The sequence below is a fragment of the Malurus melanocephalus genome, unplaced genomic scaffold, assembly GCF_030028575.1.
Source record: "Malurus melanocephalus ecotype Western Australia unplaced genomic scaffold, MMel_1.1 scaffold_125, whole genome shotgun sequence".
Lineage (NCBI taxonomy): Eukaryota > Metazoa > Chordata > Aves > Passeriformes > Maluridae > Malurus > Malurus melanocephalus.
In genome coordinates, this window is record NW_026623357.1 from 1,819,008 (window position 1) to 1,831,824 (window position 12,817).

Here is a 12,817-nt window from a genome sequence, read left to right on the forward strand (position 1 = left end):
AGGTTATTATTCCAAGTCTTATAAATGGAATTTCTTGCACATGTTCCTGATATTGGCTCTCATGTCTGTTTTGAATTTACTTACAAAGTACACTACCACACCCACAATTAATTTCAAGCTATTTCCTTGGCCCCCTCTGTTTGCTGCATTATCATCCTTACGTGCAGAAACTGCTTCTGTGTTTTTCAGTGCACAGGAAATGCCARGCTGGCAACATGAGGAAGGCTTGGATTTGAACTAAATGTTAATGGTTGTTGGTGTGGCTGGAATGTGGCAACCATGAAAAAAGCTCTCACATTTAAGCTCTACAACACCTATTTGCTACTGGCAAAGCCAGTTACACTTCCAATCAAACTCTTCAAGGTAACAGTGATAACATATGGACAAAAGCAACAAAGTAATGGGCCCAGGGAAGGAAAGATCTTAGGAAGTTTCTATTTGTTCTGTCACAAACAGACCAATTCTCAAACCTGTTGCAGCTMAGTGCCACCTGATTTTCAATAGCCTTTCGAATGCTGCTCCCTCCTGAAATTTAGTTCTACGTGTTTTGACACTGGTTTAGCCCAATCTAAGACAGAAAAGTTCCCATTATYCCCTTTTTTAACACTCTGCCCATCCCAGCCCAGGAGCACAGCCCCATGATCCAGGAAAACAYTGTCAACCATCCCACCCTGTCCCACCTCTTCAGGAGGATCTCACCTCTGGCAGTGATCTAAAGAAATTAAGAATAAAACACCTYGTCTTTAAAACTGTACAGAAACAGGAACAAGCAAGACCTCACCATTAACACACAAAAATAAACCCAGATTGCTCAGTGTTTCTGGGGTKCAGCTGATACCACATCAGCCAAGAGCACAAACAGTAATGAATTTGAGTTTTAATTGCAGCTACAGCTTTACGTTAGGAGCTCCTTCATAGTCCCACACAGTTTTCCATAACTGCTGGTTGAGAYCTGCAGTGCAGAAATACCCAGCTTAATTCTCCTTTTTCCAAACAGACCAGGTCTTGGCTTAGAAACAAAACATGTAATACCCAGCCTTAGAATACAAAATGATCATTTAGAATAGTGGYGCTCCAAAAATCCATGGAAGGCTCTTGAAACTCATGAGAAGAGTGAGAATAAAAGCATAGCTCTCAAGTACTGAGAATTCTTAATGGCTTGCTATTTCTTTTATTGACATCCATCAGTACTTTCATAGTCTAGAGCCTCTCCCATACGAACAGTGATATATTAAAATGTATTTTGATTCATTTATCAAACTATGTTTAGGTGCGTTTAAACATTGGTGGGTTTAGACCTCAAACATTACGAAAAAAACCCCTAAGATTCTTCAAGTCCATTTGCCTAATATATGCTTGCCATGCCTAACACTACAAGCTTCATCCTAATCTGGAATTTAGCTATTATTTGATACTTCATGCTCTAAGATTCCTTCCTTAAGTCTGAAGCTTTAATTTAAGGCAGCTGTTCCACAATAACTCAACATGTGTGGGATTTTCCCACTAGATGAAAATGATAAGTAGAATTTTTTTTTTATTTTTAAAGATACATTATGTCCATTGAGAGAGGGCTTCTTTTAAATAAAGGCAAAGAAATTGTCACAATTGGTTCAACTATGTAGTGTGAAAATAATCATGTGCAACACAGCTGGGTTTGTTACTGGTATTGCCTTGSCCACGTTATGGGGTAGTGTACAAAATTATGGGGTTTTTTAGCTTTCTGTTTTTACTGACCTGCACACTTTGTTTCATGCTGATAATTAATACATGAATATTAATACAAAAATATACTATTCTAAACCAGTATTTTTCTTCTGAACAACATGCACTGCAGACTATTTGTGCTCATGAAGGAAGGTGTTTAAGTGCACATCTGTRCTATAGAATGCTACTGGTGTATTATTAAAATACAGACAATTTTAGCACTGAAATATGTAGTTTTTCAATACATTTTGATCCTGAGAAAATGGCAAATGGCCTGTAGAAAAAAAAGCACTGTCATATCAGAGGCAATGTCAGGCAAAGGGTTAAAATCAACTCAGGATTTGAGAGTAACAGAACATTTTCCTGCAAACTCCTTCTATGGTGTGATCCAGGGGAAGGTCCAACTCAAGTGCTGGATGTTCATACAGGATTTCCTATGACTAATGCTGTCAGCATTCAAGACTTTTGATTTAAAATGTGGGCGTTATAAACAGATAGGAAATTTACCATTTACAATTTCTTATTCGAAAATGAATGGAAATTACTCTGATTTTCAGATTCATTTGCTGTACGTGGAATGATAGCACAAAATAAGGAAGTCACTAAGTGGCATATGCTGGGATTGCCTGCCAAGCTTTTACACAAGTCTTTTATATTTGGATGGGATTCACAGGAAGCTTGTACAGGAAGGCCTTTTCCTTCCTTATTTTTCAAAAGCTTTGCTGGATGGAAATTATGCCAGTGAGTAAAAGAGGGGAAGGGGGAACAAACCACCATCCTGGTAGTTTTGGTGTTAATTCAAGCAAAACTGGAAGTCTCATCTACATGACATTGATGAAACCTGTTGTAAAATAAAGTAAYAAAACCAAGCCTAAGGAGCACAGAGATGTTTGAGATTTAAAAGATTCAAAAAGAAAGTAATACAGAAACCAATCAGTATGGAAAATGCAAATCTGAGTTGCAATTTGTTACAATTAAGTTACATTTACCAGTATTCCTAGCAAACCTGCCGTGGCCATGTACACTCTCTAKTAGGTTTGCTCTGAATTCTATTGCAAGCTCTGGCTGCTTCAGATAATGTTGAAATAGAGATATTTTATTGAATTAAACATGAAGTCACTAATAGCACTTGAGCTGTCATTACAATATCCCTTCTATTCACTTCTTAATGCCRCGTTTATCCCATTTTCATGATGCAATATTAACTTTTAATTGAAACTGAGATTTCCCTGTGTCTTGTGACACAAGGGAAAGAAAAAGAAGGTTGATTGCAGTTATTAAAAATCACTATTCTTTCCTTAATCTGGGTCTTCTRAAATCCCTAGTGGGAATATTACTGTTCTATTATTGAGCCAAGGATTGTGCTTCACTGGGAATCATATGATATAAAAATACATTTACAGGTAAATTATAATGGATCTAGATGCCTGTTCARCATCTACCATGTCACCTGACAATAGTCCCACAAATCTCAGTGAACTCAATTTAAACCTCAGAATCCTGTAAACCCAGAACTACTATTTAGGCAGAGGGAGAAAAAAAAMMCMMMMMMAAAAWAWAAWATATYTTWWAAAARSMMYAAMCMAARRAAMYTKRAAAACTTTCTCATACTCTCATAATGTTTCAACTGCACAGTAAAGGAAACTGAATTTACAAATGAGTGGGTTGAGGGATAGTGTGGAAGAGATTCAAAAAAGCATAAGGCAGCAATAGTCAAAGGATGAAGAGGAAAGTGGTGCTGGGACAATGGAAGACATCAAAAGCATTAGGAAAGATGACTGAAGAAATGCATCTCTTATAAAGACTGTTGGTGGAGGTGAGCAGTTCTCTTCAGCAGGACATCAGAACCAAACATTCAAGTTATGAAAGCTATTATTAAAAAAAAAGCTGGAATAATGAGTCAAACTTGTGATTTGTCCACAGAGCAGCTGTGGCACAGGTATCAACCCTGTGTGCTGTGAGAGAAGGCATTCCTAGAGAAAAGAAAATCCATGCTGGTGTTWGCATTGCTCCTGTGACCAAAACTATCTTTTTTTAAAAAAAGCCTCTTCATACAGCAAATACRTCTGCTCCCAGTGCAGACTAGAGGAGCAAGGAATAAAAGACTTAGTTCCAGGCATGGGAATAGAGAAGTCTGAAATGAAAGCTCCAGTTCAGAGGGGACTGCACATGATCTGCACAGCGATGGAAACTGAGGGGGCAGCCAGGTCATGCCTTTCCCCTGCTGCATGAATCATTCTTTGAATGGAAATTTGAGTAGGAAGACATAATGGCTTGGGAACAAAGAGAGCTGCTGGAATATCACAGGTGCAGCCCAACACAGAAGGGTGTTTTGGACATGCCAAGGAAAGCAAACACTATGAATCTGGAGGAGTAGTCAGGACTTTGTGATTTAGGGARCTCTCCAAATCAACAAGGGTGTTTCTCATGGAGTCAAACAGACAGGATGACAGCTGAGGTCCTGAGCCCAGTGCTCCAGTTAATCAGGTCCTCAGTGCTAGAACTTTACTCAGAATTCAGAAAAAGACAGGAGTTGCTAATGTCCTACTGATGTTTCTGAGAGTCAAACTTGTACACCTCTAAAGCACCTCTCTAGAGTTACATGTGGACTACAACTAAATAATAATAAAAACAAAGAGAATAAATAAATAAACAAGCAGTTGCTTCCATATCCTTTTCGAGAAGAAGGAATGAAAAGAATATATTTTTTTTTTAAATGTAGTTACAAGCAAGTTCCTTGTGTAATTTGTCTAAAGTCTAGGAAAATGCTATAGATAGATTTAGATGGAACAGTGAAGATGTACTGGTGATAGATTTTTATGATCAAGAACAAAATTCTGCAATTCAGAATAGTTTTTCATTAAGTACTCYACCTCTACAAAGAAAATTTGACCAAAAGGCTTCTGTGGGAGATGCAGTGACAGCACCAGACTCTCCTGGAAGCTCATCACTTAGACACAAAAATTGTAACATATTTCTAAACTTTGCATTATGAAAATTGCAGTACCTAAATACATCATTCATCAAATCACACCTAACATTTTTTCTGTTTCTTTCAAACCAACTGTTATTTTATTTATTATCTTCTGAAACAAGAGCATTGCTCTTTAGCTCTGTGAAGGTAAACTAAAAAGTTTTTCCCTCAGCCTCCACCATGTAGCTTCTTAGAAAACAACCTGGCAAGTAATTCTGTGAAGAACTTTGGAAAAATACAAAAAAAAAAAACCTGTTCCTAAGTAGTTTGGTCACTCTTCTTAAATTCACTTATAAATGCATGATAAACTGGAAAACAATCCTAATCCTCACTTTAGCTGAGCTACTGATGTTAAGCCTCATTCCTGCAGCTGGATGCAGCCAGCCAGCCTGCTCTGTTGGCATTTACAGCCATCAGTGGCACTTTGCAGACCTGAATTTTCTACTCACAGTTACACCAGGTTGGGMCCTTCATAAAAGTACACATTAATCTTTGGGAAAAAGAACAGTTTGCATTGCACGGGTGCAGACTGAACGTGACCTTCATTTGTTTATGGCTGAGGAAACAGCCCTACAGTGCTGAGATAAGACTGTGGTTTGTTTTGGAAATRGAATAAAATACCTGTGTTATTATACCAGCTGTTGCTTTATTGGTATTTTGAAAGTATCCATGAGCAGAGGGTAAATCTGGAAAATTGTGCCTTCTGCAGATCCCTCTTTCAAGAATTCAAGCACCCTGCCAGGCACAGGCTCCACAGGGGTGGCTCTGAGTTGCCAACGAGTGCAGGAGGATGGGATGGGATGGGATGGGATGGGATGGGATGGGATGGGATGGGATGGGATGGGATGGGATGGGATGGGATGGGATAGGATGGGATGGGATGGGAGCCCAGCTGCCAGTCAGGCACAGAACACGAGATTGCCCAGATCAGCTTTCCCTGCCCTCAGCAGGCCCTGCTCAGGCTGCTGATCCTTGTTCTACATGTGCCACTGGGGATGGCACTTCCCTAGGGAACACCTCCCATTCAAACACCAGCCAGGAAGGCCCYGAGCCTGCTGTCCACACAAATATGACCAACACAAACTCATCACTCAGCACCAAAGCTGCCTTTGGACCTCCCTCATTAACTGCAGCTCCTCTTTAGGCAAAACCAAGCTCTMCATTTTGCCTCTTGCAGAGCTCTCTCAATGTTATAACAAGTGAAGCTCACTGTAATCATCATCATGAACTCTTCTAGCACTGCTGGTTCTGAGTCCAGCTCTACCTAAATATAGTTCCACCTCAACCAGCTCAGCCACACTTAGATWTCTGGTTATCCAAAACAAGGCTCTATTCATGAGCCATGTTTATTAAGGAAAATGCCTTAATCACCCAGAGATAGTTCTGCATCCCTCATGATGTTTAGATAATGATGGCTCTATTATCTCTYACAGGCTGGTTATTCCACAGCGAGAGAAGTTCCCAACAAACAGCTCGGCCAGAGCCTCGGTGGAGGAATGGTGACCTCTGCAGGTGCCTCACTCCCGCAGCCACATCCCCTCACATCCCTTTCACCACACTCAAGATGTACTTTGGGTTGTTTTCATCTTCAAGAAATTAAAATGGAGAAAAATAAATGTATATTTGATGATGACAAGGCAACATGAAATCAGCCAGAGAACAYGGGCATGCGTTAATTTAAGAAATAAATGTTCATCGCTGAGAAGTCTGAAAACAATACTTCAAAGGACAAAAACTTCAAAGCACTCTATAACTTCAAAGCACTGCACCAATAGTAATAAACACTTAGGACGTGTCTGTGAGGTAGAAAAAAAAATTTCCTTTTTTAATGCTTGTGTAAACAGGGAACAAGGATTAAGGGATTTGCCCAAGGACATGAGTTAGGAGCAAAACTGAGATTGCACGTCAGAAAKAACTGACTCAAGTGTCCCAGGTACAGCTGGATTCAAAGAGTTCCCTGCATAGACACTTACTCAGCAAAGGCAAAAAATTATATTTTTCCTCTCAAGGGCATCACCTGCCCTTCAAATCTACAAATATAGCAAAGCCCATTATTTTCTTTTTAAAATACCTCAATAAATAGCCTTTTAAAATAACCTAATAATCCAGTCTTTGGACATGTGGAGCTAAAGAAGCCAGCAGAAATAAAAAGTGGTCTGGGAAGTATCTCATGACCCTCTGATAACAAATAAATATAAAAAAKATATAAAAGGCCAAAGATTTCCCTCTTCTTCTCTCCAAATCACTTAGTTTCTTAGATCTCTAGCAATATTAAATGCTGCAGTTTTATTTTTAATGGAGTTTCCTGCTGAGCCAACATATTTTTTGTCCCATGCACTTAATCAAAAGAGAGGAGGTGTTGAGCCTTARCATTTTTCCCTTCTCTAAAACATTTACATATCAAATAAAGTGAGTTAGTAAGTGAAAAAGATACAAACAAAAAAGTATGCTTCAAATAGCCAATACTGAATCTCYTTGGGAAGTCATTGTAGGAACAAAGGCTTAATTTTAAAAGTGGTTAAAATAATAATTAAAAAATAAGGGCTTTTAAAACRTAATTTCTAAAAACAACTCTATACAACAAGCTTCCAAAATTTTCTTGCCAAATGTGATTCTTGTTTTAAGACAGAATTTCCTCATAAGTCACTTTTTTCTAAAAAAATGCATAATTATATTTTGACAACTGTGATTTGCATCTCATAACACAGCATTTGCTGCTTACTACTTTCCAAAATAAAGCTCCACAGAGGCTCTGAAAACGATGCTGCCTGCAAATATTGTTCAAATGTTCCTCCTCAAGGCCAGTGAGGAGAACTGCACCCTTCATCCTCTACTAGAACTGGCTTATCAGGGAAATTCCTGTGGAAATTACTGCCATACTAATAGAATCTTTAAGAATATCACCATTGCTGTTTTTTAAAATTTCAGGAGTTCTAAAAATCCCTGTGCCATCTATAATAAAACTCTGCTTAGCRCCCACACAATAATTTCCTCTGCCAGAACTCACAACTTTCCTGTGAAGGTGATCAAAGATTGTTATCTCTATTTTGCATGGAAGAGTAATAATGACAACATGAAGATCCCATTTCCCCAAACTATGTAAGGATAATTTACTCAAGACACAGATAGATCTTCAGGACTTTAAGTCAAATCTGAAGACTAAATAATTTGCAGCTCACTGACTGAGTCAGTGGCAGATTTGGGAACACCATTCAGTCCACATTAAACCATGGTTTTCCATGCTATGAGTTAACAATCATTAACTACATGACAAAGGTTTTGATATTCTTGGTATAGTGCCCTTCTTTGCATTTCAGAGGAATTACTGGGCTCTTAAATTGGCTGTCTAATTCGCTGACTTGGTAACTGGCTGGCTTTCAAAATATATATTAAAAGTCTTGCCTTTCCCAGCTATTTCTTCAATAAAACTTGGGGTTTTTTAATAGTATAAATTTTGCAATCTTACCTAAAGTCAACAGCAAAAAATTAAAAATCTTATCACTTACCTTGTACATACTATTAAAGAAAAATCATGCAAAGGGAGCAGGACCCAGCAGAAAGAGCACTGAACTAAGAARCTGATGGTAAAATTTCTCATTTGCTTAAATAAGGTCAAGGTTTCAGTTTTTCATCTCATGTTACCTCCAGCTTTTCCCGAACTCCGTAAACTCAATTTCTCTCTCAAATTGGTTTCAAAATGTGTGGATWATTATTATTTTATTTCCTTCTCTTCCATAGGGAATTGAAACACCAATAAGTTAAATTAATTACAGCTAGATTCCAAGATCCTACATCCGTATGGAAGACTACACAGAATCAAAGCTCTAATTATACTTTAAATATTGCACACTGAATCACAGGCCTTGATCCATCTCATGTAAAAGAATTAACTTCCAGACAGACTCTGGGTTAGAGCAGGAATGACAAGGTAAATGRCCTTAAATATACCCCTGACTGGAGCTGTAGCTCACATTAGAAAGGCTGGATCACTTTTTATAACCAGCTGCTTATGCAGTTTATTTTTATCTAGGTCTTTATGCTTTTATTTCATTGCATTATAGGGTTTTGGCCTGCATAGCTGGCAGTGTGCACTCTTTCATTTCAGTTCACACAAGGTGTGTGATCATGGCAACAGTAACTACGCTGTGAATTTTCTTTTGTCGTGTTTAATTGACTGGTCATTTATGAACCAGCTCGGCCAGAGGAACAGAGAAACTCGACTAACAACTATCTTCTATTCAAATATCAGATTCACAAAGGCATTTTTTGTAATCCCCAATTATGCATTAAAAATCTGGAAGAAGGCTTCCAAGTGAAATATCTTTACACGTCACAGACTTTTGTTTTGTTATTAAGCTGTACCGGTTGCTAAGGAAGAACAGAGAAGATCAAAGGACTTCTAACAACTAGAAACTCAAAGGTGAGRGAGTTTTGATTTCTTTAAAGTTTTATCACTGATCTACAACGGTTGTTGGTTCATAGTCCTATGAAAAGACTGAAATTATGTGAGCCTGCTTTGCTATTTCCTTTTYACCTTTAAACAATACCTCAATTCACTTTTTGATTAGCAACATGATCGTGCATTCGAGCAGCCTGTGTACAGATGCATATGCAATTGAAGTTCTAAGGACTAAAAAAGAAGAGCTTGTAGAAGGCATAAATGACCCAGACCAGCTCCTGCACTGCCTGATACAAAACAGTATTTTTACCCCAGAGAAAAAACTGATCCTGGGYTTCTACAGGACACGAACAGAAAAGAACTTTCGGGTTTTAGACACACTCATTTCTCAAGGTGAACTAGCCTGCAGGCTCTTTTTTTATCCATGTTTAAAGCAAGTGGAGCCAAAACTTTACAGCAAGATAAGAAATTATGTTGGGGAAGTAAATGAAAGCATTGGAGATGCCAGAAGACAGTTGCTTGGGTATTTACTTGAAAAAGATAAAGTTTGGTTTGAAAATAGCAGTGAACAGCACCAGGGGAAAAAGGACAGACCTCAGGAAAAAAAGAACAAAGGGGCTATTATAAAGAAAGGAAAGGTTACTCCACTTTCAAGGGCAACAAAACCTAGAAAAGATCATGCTGYTGTCAACATCTTTGCTGCAGTTGCTAAAGGCTCCCTTTCTGAGTTACGGAAAACACTGAAAGATAATGATCTCAATGTGCTAAACCCTTCCAGTGAAACACTTCTGCATGTTGCAGCTGCTCATGGCCRTCCATCCATCACGGAATATTTGCTCAGCAAAGGTGCAAAACCAGGTGTGAGGGACAGGAAAGGGAGAACAGCCCTGCACAGGGCTGCTGAGAAAGGCCATGGAGGCRCAGTCAAGGTGCTTCTCCGAGGTGGTGCTTCCATGTACAGTCTGGACAAGAAAGGCAAGACACCACTTCACCGGGCTGCAGAGAATAACCACAGGCACATACTGAAGATGTTCCTGAAAGAAGAGGCAATGAGCTGCAGGAACCAGCACAACTTTTTGCACATGGCAGCTCTCAAAGATGAGAGCAGCCAGGCCAAAATGCTTCTAGAGGCTGGTGCCTCCACTGAAGTAAAGGATGAGAGAGGACAGACTGCTCTCAGTTATGCTGTTTCTCAGGGATCTGAAAACACAGCAAAAGTACTCCTAGAAGCTGGAGCCACTGTTGACTCCAGCGTGGTTGAAAGAGTCTTCAACAGTAACCACCCATCCATCTTCAAAATACTACTGGAATATTCTAAAGATCTGTCCTCTGACTTATTTGAGCCAGCTCTTTTCAGAGCTGTACAGAAGAATCTGCATGGAATTGTAGAAGCTTTAGTTGACAGAGGCACAGATATCAATGCCCACGACCAAATGCATTACACTCCTTTGCTGTTGGCCTGTGMAATGGGCAAAGCAGAGTCAGCAAAAGTTCTCATAGAAAAAGGAGCAAACCTGGGAGCAAGGACTCCTGCTGCAGACACGGCTTTGCACTTGGCAGTTCGGGCTGGGGCTGCTTCCATCGCAGATCTGCTCCTGCACAGGGGGATGGACACAAAYCTCAGCAACCAAGCTGAGGAAACCCCGCTCCACATCGCTGTGCTCCATAATAAGAGAGCATTGGTTCGCCTTTTAATCGGTGCTGGGGCCAATATTAATGCTGTCACTAAAGATTTTGTTACTCCCCTGCACATCGCAAGTCAGAGAGGTAACACCACTGTTGCCCGGCTGCTGCTSTACAACAAAGCCCACGTTAATGCTCAGGACAAGCAGTCAAAGTGCCCTCTRCATCTGGCTGTTGAGCAGGGAGACAAAACAATGGCAGAGGTACTCCTGAAGGCCAGAGCTGACCCCAACGCACAGGACAAGGAAAAGAAGACTCCCCTGCACGCTGCAGCCATGAGAGGATACCTCAGCATCGTGGAATTGCTGCTAGCTAAGAAAGGGAAAGCTGGAGCYAAGGACATGGATGGATGCACCCCGATGCACTATGCCACCATGAAAGGAAACACAGAGATCGTGAAAATTCTCCTGGCCTCAGGAAAAAATAAAAYTATCAATGACAGAAATATTTGGAGGAAGACAGCCCTGCATATTGCYGCAGAGTATGGACATGAAAAGTTGATAAATCTCCTCCTGAGCCACGGGGCTGCCATCAATGCCTCGGACAGCAGCAGAGACACTGCCCTGCACTGCGCCTGCAAGGCTGGACATGTCAGTGCTGTGAGTGCCCTCCTCAACTGGTCACAAGGGGAAAAAGCAAGTTTACTTGCCGTGAACAGCCTCAGAAAGACTCCACTGCAAGTAGCAGAATTTAATGAAACAGAAAATCAGGCTCAAATTGTAACCCTACTGAGAAGAAAAATGCTAATAACAAAATGAAGATGTAAAGAAAAAACTGCTGAATGTAAGTGCAGAATTCTCTTTCATGTAATTTGGATAGTTTTCCAGAGAATATGATTGAGAATTGTGCTCAAATTGGCAGAATTGAGTTAGCAAAGGTGGTCATAGGAAACAAGGATCTTAAAGACTCTGTTAGACTTCTAAGTATTGATTAGTCTTCTGCTTCTCGTGAATCCCATATTTGGCACCTATTCAAAAAGCCCTAACCTTAAACACATTGTGTATGACCTCCTGTAGTATAAATCAAGACAAAGATAGAAAATATCTTTTCATGTATCTGTGAATATTAGCCTGTGTGGATAGCTTAGTTAAGCTTTGTTTGGTAAAATCACAATTTTAAAAAATCTATTATGAGAAGATGTCTGGATCTTCAAGATTTCAACAATTCAACAATTATTATTCAACAATTCAACAATTGTTAACGGTTTTCTTTCTATCCTTTATTATACCATTGTATTTTTAAGTAGAAATAACAAAAAACATTGCATTTGCCATTCATTAATTTTACTTTCAAATCCATTCCAGCACAAAGATTAAATGTTCAGAATAAAAAGGTGGCAACAGGGTTTGTTGGTTCAAAATATTTGTATTGAGATGACAACACAAATAAAAACAGAAACACTTTTTGAATCAACAGAAAGTTCTGTGGGGTTGTTTCCTGTATAATGATAATTAACCCTTACACTTGGCTTCAGATTACAAGCCAAATTACCACAAACATCCAAATACCTCTTAAACACCCAAATACCTCTTGTGAAATGAAACATGGATTTAAGAATGTATGACAACAAAGCTGTTTTTTTGTTGCCGATAAAACAACACCTGAATTTGACCCTGGCAATGCCCTGGTGAAGGAACAGACATGACATGCTTGAATGACATAGGRGCACACAGCCTGTGTGGTTCCCAGAATCACAGAACCATTTAGGTCAAAAAAAGACCTCCAAGGTCATGGGGTCCAATCTGTGATCTATCATCACTTTGTCAAACAGCAGCACYGAGTTCCACATCCTGTCTTTCCTTAAACACCGCCAGGGATGGGGACTCCAGCACCCTGGGCAGGGTGTTCCAAAATTTAATCACCTCTTCTATGAAGGAATTTTCCCGAATATCCAATCCAAAACTCCCCTGGTACAACTTGAGGCCGCTCTCTCTCATCCTGTCCCGGTAGTGGAGCCCGAACCCACTCTGGCTGCACCCTCTTGTCAGAGAATTTTGGAGAGCAAGATGGTCCCCCTGATCCTCCTTTTCTCCACGCTGAGCCCCCCCAGCTCCCTC

The 12,817-nt window shown here is 39.7% G+C and overlaps 1 protein-coding gene across 1 annotated transcript; it reads left to right on the top strand.

Moving 5' to 3' along the window:
- The first annotated feature begins 8,833 nt into the window (after positions 1–8,833).
- LOC130576059 (CARD- and ANK-domain containing inflammasome adapter protein-like) lies at positions 8,834–11,539 on the top strand. The gene has a single exon (XM_057370431.1). The coding sequence runs from the start codon at positions 9,251–9,253 to the stop codon at positions 11,516–11,518; it is 2,268 nt and encodes a 755-aa protein (XP_057226414.1). The 5' UTR covers positions 8,834–9,250; the 3' UTR covers positions 11,519–11,539.
- The last annotated feature ends 1,278 nt before the right edge of the window (positions 11,540–12,817 follow it).